The sequence below is a fragment of the Pipra filicauda genome, unplaced genomic scaffold, assembly GCF_003945595.2.
Source record: "Pipra filicauda isolate LSUMZ 115617 unplaced genomic scaffold, ASM394559v2 scaffold365_size864120_pilon, whole genome shotgun sequence".
NCBI lineage: Eukaryota > Metazoa > Chordata > Aves > Passeriformes > Pipridae > Pipra > Pipra filicauda.
In genome coordinates, this window is record NW_024104493.1 from 77078 (window position 1) to 104044 (window position 26967).

Below are 26967 nucleotides of genomic sequence, written 5' to 3' on the forward strand. Positions count from 1 at the left end.
TTGTAGCAGCCCTATAGATGTGCTACATGGTAGATCCTTCCCGTACAGTTGTAGCGTAGCTGACACTCCTGATTTTTCATTCACACCAGTGTAGTTTACCATGTATCTCTACAAATATTTGCTCCAACTCTGTGGGGTGTGGAAAGGCTGGCGCTGTGTTGGGACTTCTTTTTATTCATGCTTTTGGCTATCGCTCTGGTTAATGATTAAGAAAAAAACATAACAGGATAAAGAGTCAAAGTAGGACTGTTTTAGACTTGGAAGACTTCCTTGCTGTGTTCTTCTTTCCCACTCTCCATTCCTACCTCTGTCAATGTATCTGTATATGATAAACGAGTTGTACTGTAATGCATGTGTTGCAAATCACTGTCTTTTGCTTTAGCTTTTACCAGATTCGTGCATCTATGAAAATTCCTCCAAGAATTCCACACAAATTAGAAGCTAGTTTGTTACATGGAACTGGTAAGTGCCAAAACTTTTAAGAAATGTAAAACTTTTAGTAAATGAGGTAATTATCTTGCCTTGCTAATTAAGGATCACGCTTTTTGTCTTATATTGTTGTAACTAATATGTAAATGCTTTTAATTTTGTTACTAACACAATAAAAATATACCTTGTTCTTAGCAGTGAGACGTGAAAGTTGGTTACAGAATTTGCGTAACTGTTTTATCTCTGTTGATTGTCTTTGCTGGTAGCAAAACATGATGATTCCTTTATATTAGTGCCTTCAGTTTTTTTCCACTGATCTGCTCAATCTTCCCCATGTTCCAGGGTAAGATGACCAAGATCTCATTTAAGTAGATACCTCAAAATAGTGGAGTACTTCAGATACAGGCTCTTATCCAGATTGATAAGCCCATTTTTTTCCTGAAAAGAACACTTTGAAAGGATCCAGCTTTCAATCTTGTTCTGTTGTTGCCTGGTAATAAAGTTGAAAATATATTTAACCTCCAGAACAGAATTACCCACTCCCTCATCTTTTTGCTTTTTTAACCTGACATTCACTTTTGGTTTCTTTGTCCAGGCAAACTGAACCCAGGGAAAGCTGTTAGTGCTCTCCTAATTCTGTGTAGCCCACACCTCAGCGTGCTGTGAAAATGTGAAAAGCAAAAAATTAATCAAGTTTTTAAATGTCGAGTGGAATTATTGGAATTGCAAGGGAGAAAAAACTGCTGTAGTCTGAGAAAATGCGATGTGATATTACTGAAACCTGAATTATTGAGGCTATTTTGAAAGTAACTGAGTAGAGCAACAGTGTAGATACAGAATTTTGGTCAAGATTCCTGAATATTTCTTGGATTTTTGTGAGGTAAATGAGTAATTCTTATGAATCAAGATTGCTCCACTTCAAAGGCAAGGTTTAATGTAGTTTGGAGAATTTGACTCTGGTAGATATCCTTTACTAAAAAATATTGTTTGTACAGTGACACTTATTAATATGTTTTATATTGCTGGGAAAAAAAATTTCCATTTCAAGGTATATTTTAAAATGGTCTTAGGTTATTTTTTCAGAAAGCTTCAATCTTGTTATGAATTGTGACATATATGTTAGGTTTTCTGTCTCCTGTTACTAGGCATAAAGGATAAGACTACGGTTTGGTGTGAGTTTAGATCAGCAGTGCTATCAAAGAAAAAAATTCTGCCCTTGTTTCCCCTTGGCTGCTTTTTCTTGCCTTCATATTGCTCTGTGTGCCGTGACACAGGTGCCTGTTTCGGTCGGGGTGCTCAACAGGGTAGCTCATTCAGCTGACCAGCAACCATTTCACAAAAAACCAAACCCCTTCAAAGCCAAAAACTTGGAGCCCTTTTTAGATCAGTCTCTCAGGTTTTTTTTCAGGTAGTTACTGATAATGTTTGTCCCACAACAAAGCAAAAGAAAGGGTAGAAGCTGGTCAATGAAAGGGCGTTGGTTTGTCCTTGTGGACATGATAGTGCTCCGTTTTGCTGAGGATCCCTGCTTTCCGTTCACTTCAGCTGCTCGCTTATTTTAGCCGAGCTGGATGCTGTAACTCAGACTTGCAGCTCTCCTGCTGAAGGTGGAAGAGTAGCTGATACTAGTTCCTGAGACTGCTGTTATGTGTATAAAATAGCTACTATTAGGGTATGTGTGGAGTAGCACTAAGAGTGTTGACCTGTGTGGAAGTGTTGCGTGTTGACCACAGAGGAGACTGGTCAGGAGGCCACTACTCCCACTCTTGAGAATGATGTCCTGTGTTGATCAGGTACTTCTTCCTATACTTTTCTGTCTCTTCTCTCTTTCTCATACTTACCTATTCTAAATCCTGTCACTTTGATGTGTCATGGTTTTCCCACTCCAGTTCAAGTCTTTTTGCTTACTTCTAGCTCTCCCTAGCCTCTGCACAAGTCACCTCAGTTTCCTTACCTTCGTGTTTTCCCCTCTCCTGCAGACAGTTTGACCTCTCTCCTCCTTTTATTTCCTCAAGTCAAATATAAAGTCTTAGTTTTTCCTCTTCTTTCTGTTCCTTGGCATCTCCTTCCATCCTTTGCCCAGCCCTTGCCAGCTCTTAGTGAGGTCCTTTGTTAATAGAAATGGAAAACAGTTTATTTAAATTTCCCACATCAGCTAGTTCACTGGAATTGCTTGCTGCCCAGCATGGGTGTCATTACAGATATCATAGGGCGATTCACTTGCTTTAGCTCTAGCCTTGTGAAGGTCTCCTGTTATTCTTGTCATTTGAAGGAAGATGTCATGCTCCAGAAAGTTATAAGAAAGACCTATGTGTTTCTAGCCTGTATGAGGTTGTTTCAGATTTTAGGGTATTCTGAATTCCTCCTTCTCTCAAAAATTTGTGGCTGGTTTTCAGAGGAAAAAAAGTTGGGGGGGGACAACAAAAGCAGGTTAGGAAGGAATGAGATTCATCTGTTTTTATGATGCAAGAGTAAATTAATTCCCCGTTATTTTCCCCCTTCATTGAGGAAAAGGCTTTTTGTGTGGTTAGAAGCTTAGAAAGAGTCTTGACCAGTGAAGTCAGTGCACCGTTAATTTAAAAAATAGTAGTTCTGCCTTATTGACCTCATGTTTGTGAGACCTTGCTCCCTGTGTGGAAGTGGCTCAGCCTGTTTCTGACATCAGGTTTTCCTCTGCAGTTCCCCTTCTCTTTTGAGGGTGTGGATTCACATTACACTGGAGTCAGCAGAACTGAGGGCTGTAACTCAGGGCTGGACGGTGCACAGGAAGTGGGACCTTGGCTGTTTGTCTCCAACTCTTCTTTTGTATCAAAAGGAGCAGGATCCCTTTTGCTGATGCTGTGCAGTTATATCAGATTATGTGCCATGTGAAACCATACCTGCTCTGCCCTTCACCTGTAACAGATGACACAGGTGGACATAAGCTGAAAGTGGCATTATACATAGGGGAATTACACTGTAGTGATTCAGCCTTTGTAAGCATTTTGTCCAGGACACCTAAACCAAAGATATTTATGAAAGCACTTCAGCAAAACCCAGTATTAGTACTTGTTTCTAGTTTCTGAAAGGAAGTTGAACTAAGATGTTACTAAGATTATAGAGTGGGAATGTTTGCCAAGGGTAGTGATATTTTATCAGAGCCCCCAGATCTGTAGAGTGCAAACTGCAGATTCTTTGCCCCTGTGGATTCCATTGAAATAATTTATTAAGAAGAATCGAAAGAATTTTAAAAATGTTTTTCATCCCCATTTACACAATTTCTAAGACTTTGTGTTCTGGTAGAAGTTGATGTTATTGAGCTTTTTTCTAAGAGGAGTCATAAGAAAGTATCAGTATTTCTGTTAATTCTGTTCTTCCAAGTTACATCATCTTTTATCTATTTTTCTTCAGAGGATAGTACCTATCACAATACTTCCTGTGTGAAAACCCCTTGTTATTATGATAAATACTTCCTCAGTAACTGTTTTTAAATATTCTCCTTCTTGTTTCTTCTGCAAGTCTTTTAACATTTTTTTTTTGGCAAAAGATTCCCCAATAATTTATCACAGTTTTCTGAACTCTTTTTGATGAGTAGCCTCTGGATTGAAAGCATAAGTGTCATACTGCGTGAGAAATATAAGGTTCGGTTGATAAACCTGGAGCTGGTCTGGCCAGAGTAGGATGCAAAGATATGGAAGGCAAGAATGAGCCACCTCTGTTCTTGATTAATTCAGTGGAGTGGTATATGTCATTTAACCCCTTTGTCTCATCTGTAGGTAATTAAGAGTCTTCAGTGTGGTTAAACCCTGCAAATCAACATGAATGCTGGATGAAACAAGACGGATTTCAGGACTTTCATTAGAATTTTTAATGCCTAGAATGTCTTACTTCCATTCATAACAAAGAAAAAATTCTTCAATTCAGAACTTATATTAAATGCAAATTAAATTAAAAATATTTATACAGTGTTTCTTTGAAACAAAATGTACTCCTTCAAACTCCAGCAGTTGCTGACTGAAAACTGCTGGTATTATTAGTGTTACAGTTTTAATAGTGGTCATGAAACTGATGGAAATGATAGTTCCACTTACTTGCAGCTCTGAGTTTTCCAGTTATGTTAATACTTGTTTCTCTCTCCAGGTACAGATCTTGCCTTTCCTGCTTCAGTCCATGACAATATAGTTTGCAGTAAAACATTTCAGATTCTTTACAAAAATGAGGAAGTTTCTGTGAACGATGTGATGATTTTCAAAATAAAAATGCTCTTGGATGAGAGGAAGGTAATCTGCCATTCAACTTTACTATATTCAGATAATTCAGTCTTCATTATGTACAATTTGAATTGGTACAAATAAGGGACCTGAAAGATTTCATGCTTCTACAATTTCTTTGTAGATTGAGGAGTCACTTAATGAAATGAATTTTCTACTAACATTAGATCTACACTTCACGGATACAGACTATTCGTAAGTTTAAATATGAAAGTTTTTATTAAAGCGACAATATATGTTAACTTTTTAAACTGATTAAATCTGTATTATTTATAGGTGTAGTATGTTCATATTAGACATAAATGATGGTTAAAAAGAAATCCACTGCTCAAGTCTGTAAAGATTTCGTAACTGGTTTGTCTCATTCTGATAAATTTTTTTTCTTGGGGGAGATGCCTTTGCATTCCAAAGTATAGACCTATGCTAAATTGCCAGCTGTGTCAGTTATTAATAACTTGCATTTTAAGTACAGTTGTTCTAATTGTATGTTGGTTTCTTAATTTCTTTTTAGACCAGATGACCTGAGCACACTACAGCCAATTAGTAGCCGAACTTTAAAGTTGCACTTTAACTTACACCAGGGCCTTCATCATTACGTCAACGTTATGTTTGATTACTTCCACCTTTCTGTCATATCGGTTATAGTTCATGCTTCTTTGGTTGCTCTGCATCAGCCATTGATAAGGTAATCTCTCATTAATAAAATGCAAATACATTATTAAGTGTTCAAATGGAAATGCTATAAAAACAGAATAATTAAGAAGGAATTAAATCTATGGCCAATATTGTTTTCTGTATGGTGATTTTAGAATACTGGACCCAGAGGGATGAGAAACTTCCTGTTTTCAAAGTTACCTGAAAAAAATTTGGTTGTTTTTTTTTTTTGTTAGAAATAAGAGCATGTAATGTAGAAGAGAGATAATACCCAAGATCGGAGAAGTAGAGGAATGTATAAATATCTGTATTTATACATGTATATTTGTATGTATAAATATTTATGAATTTTCCTAATCAGGCAGATCTGCTGCTCACTTTAGTTAGTGACTGAAATAGCTGCCATTAATACAAATAGGGCACCTTCTGTTAGCTATCTTATCTGCACAGTTTTCAGTTACTGCTTGAATGGCAGTGATGTCTGCAAATGATGCATTTACTATTTTCTTAAAGTAAATGGAACCGGAGAATTTACTTTTCTCTTTAAAAAAGATTTTGCCTCATTTTTACTGGAGCCTTTTTTATATCATTTACTTGTGTCACCCTTTGCAATCTGTTTACTTCTCTCTGTCAAAAGTAAGTGTGAAAAAGGGCTGTACAGTCAGACACAGTCACACATATGAAGTGTTCTTTAAACAGCTTTTTCTTTAGCATATCTGTCTTTTCCTTCCTTCATTATCTTCACATGTACAATGATACTGCCCCTAAGTTTGTTCATATTCAAGTTCAGTCTGTACTGTAAATGCCCAAACCTTTAGCTTAAGATATTGACTGCTTGTGCCTGTCTTCACATCATCGGAGCTATATCTCTGTGTATGTTAGACAGCTGTTCTGTGCAATAGGGCTGTGCTGGTGTGGAGGATTCAACTGGCTTATGTGCTTTTTTGTTCTTTTTTCCCCCCTCCAAGTGGTTTGAGTTGTTTTGATGATGTGTTTTAGGCATGGTTATATATAGTAGATGAGCTAACACGTCTGAAGGGATAGTGCAGTATTATATGGGATAGAAACAAGTACTGAGGAGGTGGGAATTGTTGTTGGAAACTTCATCTGATAAATGCACTTAAATGCACTTTTTAATGCACTTAAAGTATCATCGTGTATGTAAAGTGTTCATTGCCACACTGTACTGCAACTGAAAGTGAGGCATTAAACCTGTATGTATCCCATAGCTGTAGGGCTGAACTTAACTTCATTGTCAGAAATTGAAAAATAGATTTTGTTACTAATTTACAGTTAGAAACGAATTTGTCCCTGCTGACCTTTTAAAAAGCTCTGTTTTTGGCTTTTCAAGTGATGATACAATAATGCGAATTAATTTCAAACCTCAACTTGATACAGCTTGTGTAAAGAGATATTGGAACAAAACAGCAACTTCTATGCTGCTTCCATTATCTTTAGAGTAGATTGTTGCTGGTGTCCACAAAATTATTTTAAGGATTCACATTGTCCCTTAAATCAGCTTAGGATGGGGAGAGGAAGAAACTTTCAAATTTACAGTGTTTTATTTCTGCTGGGCTCCCCCATATTTAGTACATAGCAAATACTTGATAGTTGCAGTATCCACATCTGGCTCACTTTTCTGGAGCACCTCTTTCTGAAAACCTGAAAATTGCAGGCATCACTCCTCTTCATCCTTTGGGCTTTCATGGGTGGCAGTTTTCCTCCTCTGTTTGCATCATGCTTACATTATTGACACGTCTTCCTTTCCTATGGGGGGTTTACTTTTTGAGTGTTTTGTTCTTCATAGTAGCATCCAGGTTCACTTTCTCTGTGAACAACCAGTATTAACACTTCCATTGAAAGAGAGGAGCTAATTTTACTTGGTTACAGCCCTGAAGGCCTGTGCAATCTACTCTTTTTTATTAACCTGTCATTGCTTATTTCTGCCCGTTACTTAATAGTCCTCACTTTCTGCATTCATTTATTTTTCATTCATTTTTTCTAGTTCTTTGTTCTCACAAGGCTACTGTTGCAGTTTGCTCTGTTCTCCCAGGGGTTCAGGATGGGATCTCCTCCTCAGTAGGCAGAGGTCAGGCATCCCTTAGGAAAACAGCAATGGCAGTTTGTGTGACAGCTTTTCAACTTCTTGCTACTGCTTCATTTTTAAGAGGTAAAGTCCCCACAGCAAAGTTGGCAGAAAATGAACACTTCTTACCTGTTATAGTTCAGAATTTATCTCTCTGGCTTAAACTTTCAGGAATATTGTTTAAATTAATTGAGAATTGCCTTAGAAATAATGAGGAAGAGGTCCCACAAATCTCCTGGCCTAGTCTGCTGACCTTCATGGTGAGAGATGGCCACAGAACAGCTGAGAGTAATAATTTGTTAAATTTCTCCAACTAGCTGGAGACCTGTTTTGAAGAGAACTACTTTAGAAGCACTGCTCCCCTGGCACAGCATCAGAGACTTAATTGAGGTATCTGGGTCATTGTGAAGGGTTCTGTAAGGGCAGACCACCATGCTAGGAACTTACAGGATCTTACTGAGGGTCCTTGTTTCTACTACTTTTCAAGAAAAATCAAGGATTTGTTTTAACTGTGATAGCTTGGTGACACGTAGTATGTTCAAATTATCAATTCATTTGTGCTTTTTGCAGTTTTCCTCGCCCAGTGAAGAATACATGGTTGAACAGGAATGCACCAGCACAAAACAGGGACTCTGTGATTCCTTCTCTTGAAAGTGTGGTCTTTGGCAATAACTACACAAAACAGTTATCAGCAGACGTAAGAATATATCAGTTTAAGATTTTATTTGTATTCTGTTGGGAGGTGAGAATATTATTTTTTCTGCAGGAATATTACTTGATAAAGAATGAATTTTGTTGGAGTTACTTTGGGATGCCATGTGATAAGGGAAATGAGAAAAATTGTTCCAGAAGGCTGTGTTCCATGCTTCAGGAACATACAGGTGGAAAGCTTACAATATTAAGTGTTTAAACTTCTTTTTTAATGTCTTGCAATCCATTGAAAATCACAAAAATTACAAGTTTGTGAAAAGAGGCAATTGTTTATCTTTTTTAGTCATTCTCCTAACACTTCATTTATTGTACAAAATTAATGTGTGCCGTTTTTCTTTATTTTAGGGTTGCAGCTTTGTTGTTTCAGAATCTTTCCTCAGCCATGCTTATAATTTCCACTATACACTTTGTGCCAGTTTACTGCTTGCTTTCAAAGGGTTACACAGCTATTTCATTATGATAACAAAGGAGCTCCCCTCTTCTCACCGAATTGAACTGGGTATGTTCAGTTTAATAAAATGCATCACTTTCTCGTCAATGTTCATTAAGAATATACTCTTCTAGACTAAACTGTCACTGATCTCATACATCTGGTATATCTAAAATATTTTTGCTTGAAGAAAAAATAAAGTAGAAAGAAGTACTGTCACCTTACTAATAAAATAAGGAGATAAGAACCTAAGTCTATGCAAGTATATCTTTTCTTGTTGGTCTTGATTTGTGCAGTTATTTCAAATCACTATGTTTAGTGGTGAGAAAGTTAGAGCTCTTAATCCAAAGTAGCACACTGCACTTCTTTGTTTGTTATATGGAAACTTTGCATATTTGTACAAAAATTTGTAACTCTGTAAGCTTTTGATTTGAGAAGAATATTTTAATGGAAACTTACCTGAAAAAAGACCTACAAGAAAAAATTGCTGCTGGCTCAGTTTGTATTGTAACTTTTTAAACAGATTTAGGTACCACGAAGACTTTTAGTTAACCACATTTGATGAAAATAACTGCAAAAGCATTAAATGAAATGTATGGAAATGCACATGTACATTACATTTCTGTAGAATGCAGATACATTAGAGAGCCAACCCTCAATTTGTGAAGTAGAAGAGCAGTGCAAGTAAAAAAGAAAAATACATTGACATTGGAAAGAATGATTTAGACTTTTTTTTCAGCAAGCATATACCTTTTTTAGTCATGTTCTGACTTTTGGAATTTACATGTAGACAGCATTCATTGATTTTTGTATTGTTTAACTTTACCATTGTCAAAACTAAGCGTAGTGAAACAGTAAGGTTGGCAATTGAGATATGAAAGCTATTTTAAAAACGTATATGGTCAATTAATGATTCAAACAAAGAATGTTTCACTTGTGTATTACAAAATACAAAACTGTTTTTAGGGGAAGAAATTTTTTTGAGGGAGTATATCAGAAATCTGTAGAAAAATACTAGAAACTGAGGCTTTTCCTTTATGGAAGTAAAAGTACTGCAACATGCTGCAAAGAACATCTGTATCAGTTATCTTAATATGGAGGGAAGCACCTTATTAAAGGAATAACTCAGCTCTTAGTCTTCCTTTTAAGGTCCAAATGTGTTTTTTTCGAAATCATAGAACCATAGGATCGTTTAGGTTGGAAAAGGCCTCTAAAGATCATGGAGTCCAAGCATTAACCCGGCACCACCATGTTCACCACTAAACCATATCCCCAGGTGCCACATCCACATGCCTTTTGAACACCTCGAGGGATGGTGACTCCACCACTTCCCTGGGCAGCTTGTTCCAATGCCTGATCACCCTTTCAGTGAAGAAATTTTTCATAATATGCAATCTAAACCTCCCCTGGTACAGCTTGAGACCATTTCCTTTTGACCTGTCACTAGTTTCCTGGGAGAAGAGGCTGAGCCCCACCTGGATACAGCCTCCTTTCAGGTAGTTGCAGAGAGCAATAAGGTCTCCCCGGAGCCTCCTTTTCTCCCTGCTAAAGAACCTCAGCTTCCTTGCCCGCTCCTCATAGAACTTGTACTCCCTTCACCACCTCCACTGCCCTCCTGGACACACTCCATCAGCTCAGTAGAGTCTGATGGCACTATTGTTGTTGTAAGGATAGGCTTAGACTAAATCTTGATGCTTAAGTGTTTCAGACAGGACCTTCAATTCCCCTAAAACATTCCTTCACAATATATATAAATAATAGAAAAAAGCCAGCCACCAAGTTGCATACTTGGGTTGTATCTTTCATTAGCTTACCTTTGGGAATAAAAGTTTGAACAGAAATACTCAAAATAAATATCTGAATAGAATATTACAGCTTACATTTAACATTCATTGTTTGTGTTGTGCTGAGAGTTTGTTTCCTGTGGGTTTGATTTTTTATTTTTATTATGTCTCTGCTAGAATTACTTTGGTTTTTTGTATTTGTAAATATCTTTTTCATTTATTTCAGTTATTTTATATATATACTGATTGGGACAATTGATGTAATAAAAAGTACTAATAATGTAAATACTAATTCTTACTTTTTGCTCATGAAAAATAACTAATGCCTACCATTAACACTAATTCTTCTAAAATCTATCAATAGTAAAAAAAAAAAGCTGTGTTTCTGAAATGTCTGTAAAGAAATTGAAACTCACTGAACCTCACAAAGTACACAACTGTCATTCGCCATTTTTTTTAATTTTTAAATTAACTATTTTATAGTGGATATTTTATCTGTGAAGTTTAAATGGGCATTGCAGAAGACAATATCTAATCCTGTTTAAACTCCAGAATCATCACTTTTTTGTTTTAGATTAAATTATTATCTCTCTAATTTTGTTTCTTCTGTTTGCTTTGCTGTTGCTCTGTCATATAATTTTAACACAAGGAAGTGATTTTGCAAAAGCATGTGCAGACAACTGTTGGACTTGATAAGTGTAATTGAGCATTTAAGTATTACTTGTTTCAGGAAATGAAAAAATGCTACCTTAATGTGTATCACAAATGACACTCTAGAAACTACACTAAAATGGTATATTTTCATGTACTGGTCTAACTGCACTAATTGCTAGGCTAGCAATAAGCTCTTTTACTAACTTTAAGGCAAATAATAAATCACAGATGAAAACCAGAGTGTAGTAACTAGTCATGTGTGTGCAATCCCTGTAACTAGCCAAGGCCAGCATGCAGGTCCTTTATGAACGCCTTCTCAGAAGAAAATATCCACGAACCCAGAGAGACGCCTACCTAGGTATGTTTTCAAAGCAGGTGATATAACCCCTCAGATTTTTATTGATACTATAAAATATTATATTATTAATAATGATATAAAATATTACATTCTTTTATAGACAGGAACACTATTTCAGTATTCAGCCATTTTGAACATATGATAAACTGTGAAGTCTGCAGAATTGAGCTACTTACTGCTAGGCTGAATATAGATAATAAAATGAGACATTATTGCTGTTCTTTGGTTTAGCATTGTTCTTCTTTAAAATGACTGAAGAGTTCAGTCAGTCATCAACATTAAAAAATATTGCTAAAAATTGTAGTTTAATTTAATTCAACAGTCTTTTATTTATTTTTTTTTTATATAATTAAAGACTGATACCTTTTCTTTCTGAGAAATCTTTCACGTTGCTTCTAGTATCTCAAGATTTGATTCTTCCAGACACTACACAAGACATTATCAGAGCTTAGGGTGCATTTGTCCATATCTACATGGCCAGTTCTCCCTTTGGAGAGTGTCAGTATTGGCCTGATGCTGAACAAAGGATGACATGCTGTTTAAGCACAAGGAAGTTTCTGATGGGAAAAGGATATAATGGCATTTCAGTCTCATAGGAGGTCACCAGCTTAATCATCATCAGCTGCATTTTGGTTTTGTTGTAAAAAGAAAACAAAACTATTTTTTAGCAGAGTCAGCAAAATTCCATCAGATAGTTGCTGGGTGAACATTACATTTTAGTGCTTGAGTTCCTTTTGTCTTGTATTATCACAGTTCCTTTTTTTTTCTTAATATAACATTGTAGTTTGGGGTTTTCTGTAATGATTTTAGATTTCAGAGTTTTAAATCTTGTTCAACAAGCCTATTCTCAATTGAAGTGTGACAAACAAGATAAATAATCAGTATTGTGTCATAAATAAACCATTTAATTTTTCACTAATGACAAAATTTGGCCACACCAAAAGTAGTATCATATTTTAAGCTTTCACATATTTTCAGAATATTTGTCTTCAAGTGCTCTTTAGCAAATACAGGTATGTGTAGTTTCTTTCGACAGCTTTTGTAAATTTGTTTCTGAGAACTTCATGCATTCCTTCAATTTGCATATTTTCTCAGAACTTTGAGTTGTATGAGTTAATTTGTGTGGCATTAAGTTTAAACCTAAGTATGTTGGATGCAATTACTTGAAAATCCATGTAGACTTACAAATCTAGGTTGTATAATTCAAAGATAAGTTGAGTAAACACATCGTTGCTGATCTGTAAACCTGTGTTGATTATCTATAGCCTAAGCTTATTATTGTGGGTTTCAAGGAATGTTTTGTGGGTGTGTGTTTTCAAGAGAAATTGTAGTCTTTTTCCTTAATATTGTGTTTCAAAAATGAAAAAGAAGTATTTGTTACAGACCATTTTGGGGTTTATAAATTATTCCCTTGTTACTGGTACCTCAGATGTAGAAGGAAATTAAACTTAGTACAAAATTATTTTTTAATTTATCAGATTCCCTTAAGTCAACAGGAATGATAAACAAGGAAAAACATCTACATGAAGGAATAAATCTGTTTTCTTCATAAATGAGTCATTCAAGGTTCAGATGCAGTTTAAGCTGCCATACTGTGGAAGACAAATTTGCTCTTAACATTGAGATATTGAGAGAAAGATCAGTTAAAGAACAGTTTTATTTGACTAAAATATGATTCCTCAGACAATTAAAGAATTTTATTTTTATTCATGTATCTTGCAAATCAGATAAATAATATACCTGTAGAAAAATGATATTAGAATAAGGTTTCTCTGGAAAATCTGGTAGGAGAGGAATTGTATTACCTTGGTTGTGAATGATGACATTGCTGCTGAATAGCTGAGCAGCTCTAAATGAATAATCTGCAAAGTGTATCATCTAAATTACACTATTTTCAAATTTAATTTTTGAATGGAAAATTGGTATCCTTGACAGCGTATCATGATAAGTGATCTTGATAATTGCCAACTTTTTTTATTAACTGTGTTCTGTCCTCAGTCTCAGAAACTGCTATGAAAATGTTTTAGTGGGAGTTTACAGTTTACTTGACTGTGGCACTTACTATGACTTCAAGTTTTATTTGATGGGTTCTTTTTAATGTTTTAAAATTGTTTGGTGATATAATTGGTTTCACTTTGCAACTTGGAAAGTGCGTTACTCATAGATGTGTCCTCTCATCTTTCCAGAAAACATAGATGTAGAAGTTCGTCTGACAGAATTGTGTGAGGAAGTAAAGGTACAATTTTTTAATGTATTAAGTATGTGAAATAACTAGAAAAGTAGAGGGTGGTGATTTCATATGCTTGGGAATAAACTGTTTCAGAGATAACAGCAAACACTTATTTAAATTCTTCCCCCAAAGAGAAACTGCTCAACTGACACCAAAACTTAACTGACTTAGTGTGTCAGTAGTAGCCATGGTAACTTCTGCATATCATGCAAATGTAGGTTATAGAAAGGTGGATTACTTGTAAGAAAATCACATTTTGAACTGTCTACATTTAGAATTTGAATTCTTTGGGTTTGATGGTATCAGATAACAGTGTTACAAGATCAAGCAGTAGTAGTAGTAGATTGTACAAAAGCAGATTCTGCAAATGATCCCCTCATCCGGAAGGACTTGTTCTGTTATTGTCTCTTTTTCCTGTTTTCTCAACATTCTCAAGGATACACTGTACTTCAGATGACTTAGATTTGTCTCCCCAACTCTTTCCATAGTCAGAACTAGCCCCAGTTGAATAGCTAATTTCCTTGTCACAACGAAGTTTAAAATAACAGGTTTTAAAACTTTTTCAAAAGATTATCCCTGCTTTGCTGCTGAGTGGTCCATCTGCCCGGCTTTGGAAGAGCAGTGGGCTTACCTTTTGTTACAGTAGCAGTAGAATAACTGCAAGAAAATGTAATACTGCCTTTAAAAGGATGTAATTTGTATAATTGGACACAAAGCCAGCGCTGTTCTCTCTCTATGGGCAACTAATAACCTTACTCTGTGTATTAAAATATTTTTTACATTTACATAGCTTCCCTGAATTCTTTAATTTCTCCCTTAGCTTGCGAAAGTATGTTTATGTTTTTTCTGTTATCTCTTTTCTGTTCTTTTGTGTGGTTCACATCAAAAGTTTCTCTTATTTCTACTCTCACTTGTTAAGTTGGTATTTTAATATTTTCAGTCCTTTTTTCTACTTGCTTTTTAATATTGCTTGAGTTGGGTCTTTACTATCTTTTCTTTTTAAATCTTTTGCCTCAGTGCCTTATGTGCCTGCAATGAATTTCTGAAAAACTGTATTTTTTTCTAAAATGGCAGGGAACATAAGCCTAGCAGTGTACAATTGACTGGTGTGGGACCATGTCACAGGATTACAGTACGTTGTTAAGAAAGAAAAACTTGTTTCACACTGAATTTGTCTTGGTGTGCTCTGATTCTAGGAAGCCTGTGCTATAACACTGCTTCCTGACTATGCTTAAAGTGTACATAGGTATATAGCATCTTACAAAGGTTATTGTGAGTTGTGACTGTTCTAAAATGGAGGTGTCTTTATTAAATTTTTACTTTGATAAAAAAGTTGGACGAACATAGCAAGTATTGATTTTTGGTTTCCTGATTCCTGTTCCTTTCAGGCACACTGTATGTTAGAAAACTGCTTGTTAGAAAATACAGCAGTTGAACTCAGTTATCTTTGCCATAAATGGAATTGTTGCTTTAATTTATGGTCAGGAGTCCTAATTCTAAAAGGCAACTGGATAATATTTAATACAACATAAAATAATCTGTTATTGTTGTAACATGAATTGATTCAGTTCTGATACTTAGTCAAAACAGTTCTCATTTGGAAGTTGGTTTTAAGTGAAAATTCTCACTAATATAAAGGACACTTCTTTTTTCTTAATTCTTGTCTGTACATTATGGTTTTATCAGTGAATCATGTAACTATTTTTTTCTGACTTCAGAAAATGGAAAATCCTGATGAACTGGCAGAACTTATAAATATGAATCTTGCTCAGCTTTGCTCACTTCTGATGGCTCTCTGGGGGCAATTTCTGGAGGTCATTACCTTACAAGAGGAGGTCACAGCTTTACTAGCACAAGAGCATCACACGTTAAGAGTAAGTATTGGCATGTTCATAGGCTACTAGGACACATTGTTACAGAAATGCGTATCAAAATGAGACTCTAGATTATAATTTTTCTAGTTATAGTTGTAAAAGTTGGTTGGAATCATAAAGGGAGCTGTTGTATTGCATTTGTTACCTTGTGTATAATTATAATATTCTTAGAATATAATACCTAAAATATATTTATGTTTATGAACCAACTAATTCACTGTTCTTTTGAATAAGAAATGCAGTTCAGAAGGCAGATTGCATTCTGTAGAATAAGTAACGTTTGTGCAAACTGTTGTATTTTTCTGTGGGAGCCGTGCCTAGTGCCCACCCTGCATTTTACTTCTCTGCTGCCTTTAGGCTGCCTGCTTGCATCATAAAACAAAATGCATTTCCTTCTGAACTAAGAATTTATAAGAAAAGTCTGTTAAGTTGGATTTTAGAAAAGAAGAGGTGTGCATGGTCTGGCATGTGAGTACGTATCTATATATATATAAAACCATCTATAGTGAGTGCATGTGCACACAGTTGGTCTGTGTGTGTGTGTGTGTGTGCACAGTTGCTGTGGGCTCTCTGCACACAAAACCGCTGCAGTGCTGGTTCCCGTAGTGAAATATATTCAAGTATGAACTAAAGCATTACTCTTACTTGATAAACCACATTGTTTAATGAGGGAGTCATGGTTGTGGAAATGGCCTATTCTGGAGAGTAAATGGAACCTTTCAGAAAAAATGCAAGGCTTATTTGTTAGACGTGCTACCCATAGGAAAGTGATCATTTTACTGTCTATGAATCTTACGTACCTTTCTGTACATTTCCTATAAATTCTGAAATCCTTCAAATTAACTGGTGGAAGGTATGAAACAAGAAAACTGTTTCACTTAATCTGCACTTGCATTAAGCTGCTTATGTATTACTGTTTGTAGGAGTTTATAATTAATAAAACAAAAGGAAGAATGAATATTTTAATTTTTACTGCTCCAGAAAAGATACTGCTAATGATTATGTATTCAGCTTCTTATATGTGGTTCTTTTTAAAATCTGTGATGTAAGTCATCTTCCCTAACTCATAAATACCTTAATTATTGAATTTTACTGCAATTATTGTAGGGAGTATAAATTAAAGTATTTAATTATACTGTGTGAACTGGGATATTGCACATATTAAAAGTATTTCTGTGATGCTTTCCAGTTTGCAAAAAATTTGAATAGGAGTTCCCTTCCTCCCTTTTTTTAAAAAAAAAATTATAATTTGATTTCATGACTTATGAAATGGTTGCATGACCTATGTCCTTTTGAGTTGCTGTTACTTCTTTTGTTATCTGTCACTATACTTTTATGGATACGTTATGATTCTCCTGAGAATTTATATTCTGAGAGTTTGTATAACCTTACTTCGGGAAATGTACAATGATCATGTTTCACTAGAGCCCTTATCTGCACATTCCAAATGATGCAGGTTTTATGGGTACTGAATTTAGTTGAGATTGGAAAGATGACCTACTAGTTCTTCTCTTGAGAGATTCTATGTTCATATTTAGAATCATAGAGTTTTTAAAGTTGGAAAATATGTTTAAGGTCATCAGGTCCAACTGTCAACCCAGCACCACCATGTTCACCAGTAAACTATGTTGCCAAGTGCCACATCCACACATTTTTTGAACACTTCCAGGGATGGTGATTCCACCACTTCTCTGGGCAGTCTGTTCTAATGCTTTACAACCCCTTCTGTGAAAAAAAATTTCCTATTATCCAGTCTAAACCTCCCCTGGTGCAACTTAAGGCCATTTGCAGAAGAAAGTGACTCCCAGTTTGCTACAACCTTCTTTCAAGTAGTTGCAGAGAGCGATAAGGTCTCCTCTGAGCCTTTTCTCCAGGCTAAAGATGACCTAATACTTCTCATCTTAAGAGTCTTATCTGTCCTTTTGGTAGTAAAGTTTTGTTGTATACAAAATTCTGTTCCTCTGATTAAACCTTTTTATTTTGGAAACAGATAATCTGATGTGTTCGCTACTGGATGCTAAATCTCATTTTATTTTATCTTTTCTTCTTCCAATATTTCCAGACTGTACTTCCACAGGAAATTTCTCCCTGGGAAAGTTTTTATTTTTAATCTAAGATGAATGAACCCTTTTAGAGAGTGATTAATCTGACTGGTTTTGTGTTATTTGTGGTATTTTTTGTTATTTTGTGGTGGTGGTGTTAAAATACCCCCTGGAAATACCTGCCACCTGTATTTGGTCAAATGGCTTTCACCCTCTTTGCGTACAAGCTTCTAAAACACGTATTTCTGCTTAAGTGTTGTTTAAGTATTTAAATTATTATTTTAATAATTTTACTCATGTTTACTTAAATGTTTTAATGTTTAACTATTTTCAAATACTTGGAATAGTAAGCACTACATTAAAAAGTCAGGAACACTTTTGGTATACTAGAACTGTCAACTACATTATCATGCTGATAAGGTTTACAACTGTGTTTTATTGAAAAAACTGCCCAGAGTATGTTACTTTATATTACCAAATGTTTGAACACTAAAGTGGTTCATCTCTGTTCCCTAGTGACATCTTCTGGTAGGTCTAAACGTACTCTTCCAGAATTATTTCTTTCAGTTTCACTAGTCCTAAAATAGGAGAAAAACTAAGATTTCTGACTGCTAGTAATAAATGTCTGGAGACACAATGTGTATTCCACAGCAGTTTTTATATAAAAGTCTTCTGGTTACATTGGGAGGACCTTAAAAACCATACTTTTGGTCTCCATATAACTCCGGTTACTTTATGTGGTAAAGTGCTCACATCTAAACTCAAAACTACCTTGCTTACTTCCTGGGAAACAGCTGTGTGCTCTTTTCATAACATATACCACAGAAATCTACTAATTTGGCAATGTTCCTGTAACTATTACCTGACTGGTTAGGATCTTAAATTCATTTTTAAATTGCTTAGTTTAGAATAATAACGTCCACCCTTCACGATCAATTATTCTAAAATTTAGGATTTATGCTGTAAAATTATCTATTAAGTCTATTGTGTAAGTCTTCTCCCTTTCTGGGGGAAGGATTGAGGATTAGCTCTGACAAAATCATGTATTTGCAATGTAAATGTCTATTTAGAAAAGCCAGCTGGGAAAACACAGTAGAATACTTAGGAACACCAGTTCTAATCCCACATGTGTACGCATAAACTCCTAACAACAAATTCTGAAGAAAAGCAGATTGAGTTCCTTGTCACTGCTGAGAGTGGAAGTTGCATTTACCAGGAAGTATCGAATTTAGTGTTTTCTTTTTACTTCAAAACATTTTCCATGACTATTTAGAGGTGATATTATGACTGAGTTTAATTTCATGTAATACAGCTAAATAAATTCTGGGAGGTTGGGAGAGGACTTTTCAGCTTCTAGAGCAGGTTGGAGATTGGGGGTTTAATGTTTGTGGTTTGGGGTTGGGTTTTTTCTTAAGCACCTTGGAACAATTTTTTTTCTCAGATTTTCTTGTGTTAAGAAAACAAAAAAAGGAAGGTGTAGAAGCTGCAGAATATAAACTTCATGCAAACAGTACTCTCTGAAAGTATGCTGGGCAGTGTATCAGGAGAGAAAATGAACTCCCCTGCAAGTGCTTGTCTCTGACCAAAGTTGATGTGGTCCTGAATGCCTGATGTTTGCCAGTTAATGCACAAGGTTTTCCTAGTGCCATGTTTGTGCTCAGGGTGGATGCGGATGCTGGCCACAGCTCTGAGTGAAAGTGCTGAGAGAATTAAACTAGGCCTGATGCTTCACCATATACACTGAAAACTCCCACAGTCTGGGAAATTCCGTAACTTAAAGAGGAAAACACAGAGTATATTGAAGATATAAAGGGATAGGAGGCCAGGAAGTGGTTGGTAAATAAATTATTTTTTCAGTAGACTAACATATGTGATTCTCTAAGTGGGCTAGAAATTTTTTTTTAATTGATACAAGCAAATGGATGTTAATGCACAAGCAGTTGCCAACAACCACTGCATAGCACATTCTCTTTGATTTGCTTTTTTTTGATGCACGTGATTGGGCAGTTGCAAAAATAAAATGCATATAGAATGAATTAGTATTTATATAAAATACTGGAAATGTGAGAAGTCTGATTTTGCAAAACCTTAACTTTGAGATTTCTAGATACTGCATTTTTAGTACACTGATTGTGGTTTTATTTGTAGTAAGTTGCTGTACAATTCACACTCTATTTTAACACTACATATTGGATGGTGAAAAAATATGCTCCTCTATGTTATTAGTAGTACTCTTTAAATATTGTATTGTTTACTGACCTCAGCCAATTAAGTCTTGAATACAGTGCTTATAATTAACATACATTCTGTTACTGTCTTCATCACTTGCAGATGAAATATTTACCAACAAAAGATTTTTTTGCTCGGTAGTTTACTGTGGGCTAGAGACTATTTGTGGAAAGTTTGAAACACTTCTCTGTATTTTGAAACTGCAGAATATCTAATAGGTTTCTACTTCTGAAGGTAATCCTCAGGTTCATTCAGAAGCGTCCATCAAACAGTCATTTCCTTTCTTCTCATTGGAATATCTCACAATATTTTTGTGTGGTTTTGTTTCAGGTGAGCCTGATTTGGATGATTGATTGATTGGCAATCAAGTTTTCAGCAGGCAGTTAAATCTAATGTAATTCCAAGTTATCCAGTGCACAAATTAAAATTCTTGTTTCAGTCTTTAGTCTTGTCTGTGGCATCATCTTCCCTCCCACACAGATAGAATGCTTCAAAAAAAAAGGGAACTGTCTATATTATACATACAAATGAATAACACTGATGTGCAGGAATGCTGGTGGATTTTTTTAAATTATATGTAATGTAAAATAAGCTCTAACTTCATTTGGATCTTGCAGGTGCGCAGATTTGCAGAAGCATTCTTTTGTTTTGAGCATCCTAGGCAAGCTGCTCTTGCCTATCAAGAACTACAGTGAGTAGCCTTTGGAAGTGCACAGTATGTAGATGTAGAATTGTTATCCTGTAGCTTTTGTTGAGTAGAATGTGTCTTGCAGAAATACATAAATTGAAGAGAAACTTACGTTCTCACTACAGATTTAAAGTAATGAAAGTTATATAAGAAGTTATTAAATATTAACGTTATTAATAGCTAATTAGTAGAAAAGTTTCTATTAAAGTAAATTAAACTGTTGCTAATTTCTGTCAGTGTAAAAATAAAAGAGTTCTGTTTTTTTCATGGAGGACTATTTCCTTTTTTTCAGTGCTCAAAGTCATCTACAGATGTGTGCAGCTATCAAAAATACTTCCTTCTGCAGTTCTCTTCCACCTCTCCCTATTGAATGCAGTGAACTAGATGGGGATATGAACTCTTTGCCTATTATCTTTGAAGATCGATATTTAGATTCAATTACTGAAGGTAAACACACCTCACAGTAGTTTCCTTTTTGAAGAAATAAGCAAAAATTATGTAACACCTGAGTATTTTTCTTTAAAGGAGTAATGGCTTTAAAGGAGTAATTTATTTGCTTGGATATGGCTTTTTAGCTTGAGTTTAGAGGATGTGTAACATTCTATAATTGCTAGTGTTTTATAGCATCAGTTATCTGCATAATATTGATAAACAATCCTTTTCTCTCTTTGTTTTCCCCACACACACACTTTTTTGGTGAAAGATCTGGATGTACCCTGGTTGGTAGTTCAGAGTCTTCCAAGGGCAGAGTCCAATAAACTGGATAAATTTGAAGCTGAAGAAGGTTTTGTTGCTGGTTTTACTAGCCCAGAACTGAAAATAAGACCTGCCGGTGCCTCCATCTTTTGGCATTCAGAAACTGAAAAGATGCTAACAAAAGCTTTGAAAGGGAAAAATGAAGATGCAAATAAATCCAAAGTTAAGGTTACTAAGCTCATGAAAACAATGAAACCTGAGAACACAAAAAAAGTCATAAAACAGAACTCAAAGGACTCTGTGGTCTTAGTAGGCTACAAATGTTTGAAAAGTGCAGCGCTGGAAGATGTCTCTAGAAGCTCAGAAGGCAAGCCTTCATACAATGCTAACGAAGGGCTGGACCCTACATTAGGTGGATTTCCTTGTGATACAAAGACCTGCACCAGGCAGATAAATCAAAGAGAACTTCCATTTTTACCATCTGGAACTGAGGAAAAGGCTGCCAAGATTGAAGGTGACCAACCGGGTCCAAGTAGTCCTGTGCACTGTGAAAATGAAGCTATTTTTGATAGACTGACTATCTCCCAGACAGGTTCTGGAACTGCTCAAGCAGATAGTGCTTTACAGCAGAGAGGTACACTTGAAGGTTGTCATGGAGGTCAACCAGCTTCCTCAGGAGTCAGGACAATCGAGGTCAAACCAAGTAATAAGAATCCTTATGAAGGGGGGAAAGTAGTGGTTCACATTGGATCGTGGGCTGAGTTTCCACAAAGTGGAGTGCACGGAGAGAATTTGCAGACACTCAGTTTTCATCCTTCAGAATCTGGAAATAAATTTAATTCAGGAGAACAGGAGCCAGTCCTTGAAAAGGAAGATGCTCATGAGAGAAACTGTCATCATACCAGTGACATCTTAACAAAAATGAAAAATAATCCGCCTACTCTTTCTACGAAAGAAAGTCAACTTTCTGCAAGTGGAGACATGACTAAATTACCAGATGTTAGTGTGACATGTGCCTCTTCTAGGTTTTCAGATTCAGGTGTAGAAAGTGAACCAAGTTCTTTTGCAACTCACCCCAACCCTGATCATGTTTTTGAAAATATTCAAGGGCAAAGCACATACAATGGTGAGAGAGTATTTCCTCAGCCTTTACTAAAAGCGGACTGTGCTGTAAAATATGCAGTAGAAAGCCATTGCACTGAGAGTACGAGTGCTGTAAGTGAAATACAGTCATCCCTGACGTCCATAAATTCACTGCCTTCAGATGATGATGAGCTGTCACCTGATGAGAATTCAAAGATATCTGTTGTACCTGAATGCCAGCTAAGTGACAGCAGAACGGTATTGGATCTAGGAGCAATTGACTTGACAAAATGTGATGACAGTAAAACATCAAATCAACAGTGTGTTGTATTTTCAGGGCACTTGGATAACAAAACTCTGTCTATACATTCCTCGCTCTCAGGAACAAAAGATCAATTACAGTTAGACGCGTCCTCATCTGAAACAACTACTGATGTGAAAAATTATAGCCCACAGGCAGACCCTGGCACAACCTGCAAGGATTCTCAGGACCTTGAAAGGCATCCTGATGCTGCAGAAGAAGCAGTTAAATTGCATTTGGAAATTACTTGTATGGGTGAGCCATCTATTGTTTCAGGTTCTTCATCTGTAAATGCAGTGTATGAGGTTGAAAACACAAATGAAGGAAAACATAACAAGCCTTTAGAACTAAAGGAGACAACTGAAGAACCGTCAATAGCTAAAAGTGAAACTGGTACAGATAATCCTTCTCCAACCGGTAGTGCTGACATGGTAAAACAAGGGCTTGTCGAAAACTATTTTGGCTCTCGAAGCAGCACAGATATTTCAGATATTTGGCCTGTGGACAACAGCAATCCTGTTAGCCCTCAAAAGGAGGCACATGAAAAACAAATTATTTGTTCTTCCCAACAAGACGAGGAAGAAGAGGAGGATCAAGAAATGATTGAAAATGGGTATTATGAAGAAACAGACTATAGTATATTAGATGGAGCTTCCAGTGCTGACCAGGATCATGGCTTAGCAGAAGAGAGAGCTCTGAGATCTGAAAGGATTGATAGTGGACACCTGCAAGATGTAATGACTGTGCCTCCTGTCTGTACTCCTGGTTGTCTGTCTTTTCCATCTTCTCTGAGAGACTCTCCTTGCAATGTTATCTGTTCTTCAAAGAATAAATCTGATGCAATTACACAACAGCCAGGCAGCACATCCTACAGCTCAGCATCAGCTGTTTCCTGGTATGAAAGCTCCCCAAAACCTCAAGTCTTAGCGTAAGTGATTGCTTTAAAACAAATTTTTTTACTTTTAGAAATTAAGTTAGTATAGTATAGAAGGGGAAAAAAAGCATGGTTGGGCTGTGGGGTGTCCCCAGGACTGTGCCTTGGGTTCTGCATGCTCAGGTAACAGCGTGTTTTAGATGTTCACTTAACAGTGTGCTGGCACTGAATTCCTTCTGTCAGTTATCTTGTAATTTCATGTGCTTTGGCAAACTTCAAGCAGAATACGAATTTTTTTGTTTCTCTAATATGTTACTTTAAAAAAAAATAGTTCAGCTGAAAAGTCACGTTGTAATGGATACTGAGCATAAAAATAGTGTTTAATGAAATGGAAACTGTTAAAATAGCAAGCTTGGGAAAATATGCTTTTTGTTTAAAAACAAACCCAAAAACATTCTGTAACTGGTTGTCCATCTGATTAGTTAAGTGAAGCATGTGCAGTGCAAACCATGGTGATGGCTGTATTTTTAAATCTTAACTTCAAATATCAAAAATGTAACACCTTGGAGATCACAGTTACACTGCAGTTCAGATACCAGGAAAGCCAAATTTAGAGGAACATCAGAGATCCCAGGGATCCTCTTGCTGTAAACATAGGAGTTTCCCTGATAACCCCCACCTGCTAACTGAACGTGGGAAGCAGCAGCTAATGTGTTGTAATGGAAATAAAATGTTGCTGTCAGAGAAAAGAAAATTTAGAAGACAGGTAGAAACAAGGAGAATGCTTTGGAGGCAGAAAAGACCAGATAGTTTGTGAAAAGCAGCTGAGAACAGAAGGAAGTGTTGTGCGGTCAGTGGTCAAGGAAAACAGGTTCAAAGTGGAAAAGTAGCTTCTGAAATAGTGGAGAGTGTGGACTGGTGTGGACCGGGAGAGATGAAAAGCAGAGACTACTCAGGTTGTTCCGTAACAATAAAAGAGTGAATTCAGAATAAAATCAAGGACTTGGCCTTGGGAAAAAGCAGTGTCTTCTGGAGCATGAGATAACTGTGAATCCAGAAGGCATGATCTGCTCTATAGAGAACCAGCCTTGGTTTGTTCAGAAAATGTGCCTTATGAACTCAGGCAACTTCTGCTGCAGTGTTAAGACCGGCTGCCAGCAGTGGTTTCTGTTTAGGCTGACTTCATTAAGGCCCACGCCTGCCAGTTAGTGAGGAATGAGCTAAAGATAAAGCTGGGAAAACAGAGGACAGAAAGTAGAATGGGAGGGAAACATCAGGCAAAACAGGATAGGATACAGCATGACACTGTGAGGGATTGTGCAGAACAGAAGGATTAAGGAGGGAAAGAAGCATAGGAAAGCATAAAGCTTGAAGGGCTGCAGGAAACCGATACACAATTAATTAGGTAGGAAGGTCATACACAAAATACAAAGAGAAAGGGAAGAAAGGGAGGAACACAAGGAGCTCCCAGCACATGGGGAGCTCGGCTGTTAAAAACCTTCTAGTTTTTGCCTTCATATAATATGTAAAAGATCAGAAATCTGGATCTGGCTGCTTCTGAAGCAACTATCAGCTATTCAGCCTACCAGAGGGACCTTATGGTCAGTGATTACAGAACTGAATCCAGATCTCTGTTTACCTAGGAAATAAGTTTGGCAAGAATTATCAAAAGTCAGTGGAAATCTTTACCTTGACTTCTGATTGGTTATAATTCCTGTAATTTTGTTACTGCATGTAAACAAAACTGTTGCTTGGTCAAGACCAGAACTAACCCAGAGTCTTCAGTGGTTTCAGAAATACTTTGGAGTTTGCAGAGATGTTCAAAGGAGAGAAGAGAGTAGAGCTTGAGATACAATTTCTCTTGCAGAGGAAAAGGGGCTGTAGGAATCGGCAATAAAAAATGTTTTGAGGAAATAGCTTGTTTTCTGAAGGTAGTAATTTGATAAATATATTTTCCTTTGTATCAATTACATAGAATACATAGCAAAAAGGCAGTAGAAGACAGTTTCATAGAAGACCCCACATTTGTCTAGCAATAGTAAAAGTTATTTTATCATAAATATGGTTTTGTTCCAGTTTCCTACAGGCCAAAGAAGAATTGAGGCAACTTAAACTTCCTGGATTTATGTATAGTGATGTTTTCAAACTGGCTTCTTCGGTACCATATTTCAGCATGGAAGAGGATGATTGTTCAGAAGAAGGAATACATCTTATAGTCTGTGTCCATGGCCTAGATGGTATGCTGGGAAATGTGATACTGAATGAGATAGTAGTTCATATTACCAGTGAGGTTTAGCTTGTGTCATTCAAACTCTGAACTGAACCCTTCTGAAATAGGTTCACTGGAGGGAAATGGGAATCTGACATTCAACTGCTATATTTGACAGTGTGTTCCATAAAATCTTTTAAATTAAGAATTCTCTGCAATATTTGTCTTTAGTAAAACTTCCATGCATATAAAACTATTTTATGCCATAGTTCACATTAAGTGCATCTTTTATGTCATAAAAGCATTTATCCATGTTGTGGTAATAGAATGGAGTTACTGACAGAACTGTTTTTAGAATTGTCAGTTGTCAAGGAAAACAAAATAAGTGTATCTTGTTAGGAAAGAGAATAGTACAATAGTAAAATGCAGTCAAGTGTCTGTAAGGTTTCGAAAGATTAGGTCACTGAATCACAGAGTGGTTGATGCTGAAAGGGATCTCTGTAGGTTGTCTAGTCCAACTCCCTGCTCAAAGCAGGGTCACCTACAACAGGTTGCCCAGGACCCAGCCCAGTTGGGCTTTTGAATATTTCCAAAGACAGAGACTCTATTGTGGTAGAAATGAGAAAATCTCTTGCTAATTGAAAGGGTTGGAAAGTTCAAATAGCTTGAATATATTCACCTGCTTTTAGTTCAAAGTGTACATGCATGTTAAGAAATAATATCCCCTCTAGTTAAGGTATTTCTGCCATCAGTGTTTTTATGGGTTTTTGAGATGATGCTTAAATTAGCAATGTAACAAAACACAAGAGGGCAGTAGAATAGAGTATTGGACTGGACTGACACTGCAGAGGCACCTTTTTCATTTTTCAAATTCCTAAGTTTAAAAAAATAAAATAGCAGCATAATTTTTCTCCTTTGGGCAGAAAGCAGCCTTTGCTAAGCACTTTTAAAAAAGGACTCAGAAGTATTCCTTCTTACTAGCATAGATATTCAAGTGCTGTTGTGAGCCTAGAATTGGCACAAAAGTTAATTTGACCAAAAAGCCCGTTGTTGAAAAAAAAATATGTTTGAAGCCTTAAAAAAAAGTCCGTATAGTTGGAATTTTCTTATGAAATGGTGAGTTCATAGAATTTCCTGTAAGTGTAGGGTTTGTAACCCTCCCTGGGAGGGAAACAGAACTAGGACAGGTCACCTAATGTATATTTCACCAATAAGGTATTCCATACCATGTTACATCAGCCCAGACATAAAGAGACGAAAAGGAAACAACTCCTTCCTTCTCTTCCGGGACAGTTGCATGGGATAGACAGCTGTTTTTTGGAGAAGGAAAACACCTTTTGTGGGGAAGTAGTCTTTATTGTCAGTCTTCCCTGTGTGCATAGTGC

General features: G+C 36.3%; 1 protein-coding gene across 6 annotated transcripts in view; it reads left to right on the forward strand.

Moving 5' to 3' along the window:
* Window positions 1-26967, forward strand: part of FAM135A (family with sequence similarity 135 member A) — an 85239-nt gene that overhangs the window by 40498 nt on the left and 17774 nt on the right. For 5 of the 6 annotated variants that reach the window (XR_003538874.2, XM_027711211.2, XM_027711210.2 and 2 more), the window contains 13 exons: window positions 383-462; window positions 4549-4688; window positions 4804-4874; window positions 5191-5364; window positions 7990-8116; window positions 8476-8629; window positions 11279-11356; window positions 13543-13592; window positions 15305-15460; window positions 20349-20422; window positions 20712-20866; window positions 21123-23427; window positions 25450-25610. Coding sequence is in view for 5 of the 6 variants with exons in the window: in XM_027711211.2 (XP_027567012.1) it covers window positions 383-462; window positions 4549-4688; window positions 4804-4874; window positions 5191-5364; window positions 7990-8116; window positions 8476-8629; window positions 11279-11356; window positions 13543-13592; window positions 15305-15460; window positions 20349-20422; window positions 20712-20866; window positions 21123-23427; window positions 25450-25610 (3725 nt within the window). In the remaining variant the exon portion in view is untranslated. The remainder of the gene's footprint in view (window positions 1-382; window positions 463-4548; window positions 4689-4803; window positions 4875-5190; window positions 5365-7989; window positions 8117-8475; window positions 8630-11278; window positions 11357-13542; window positions 13593-15304; window positions 15461-20348; window positions 20423-20711; window positions 20867-21122; window positions 23428-25449; window positions 25611-26967) is intronic. The other variant, XM_027711214.2, reaches the window with a different exon arrangement.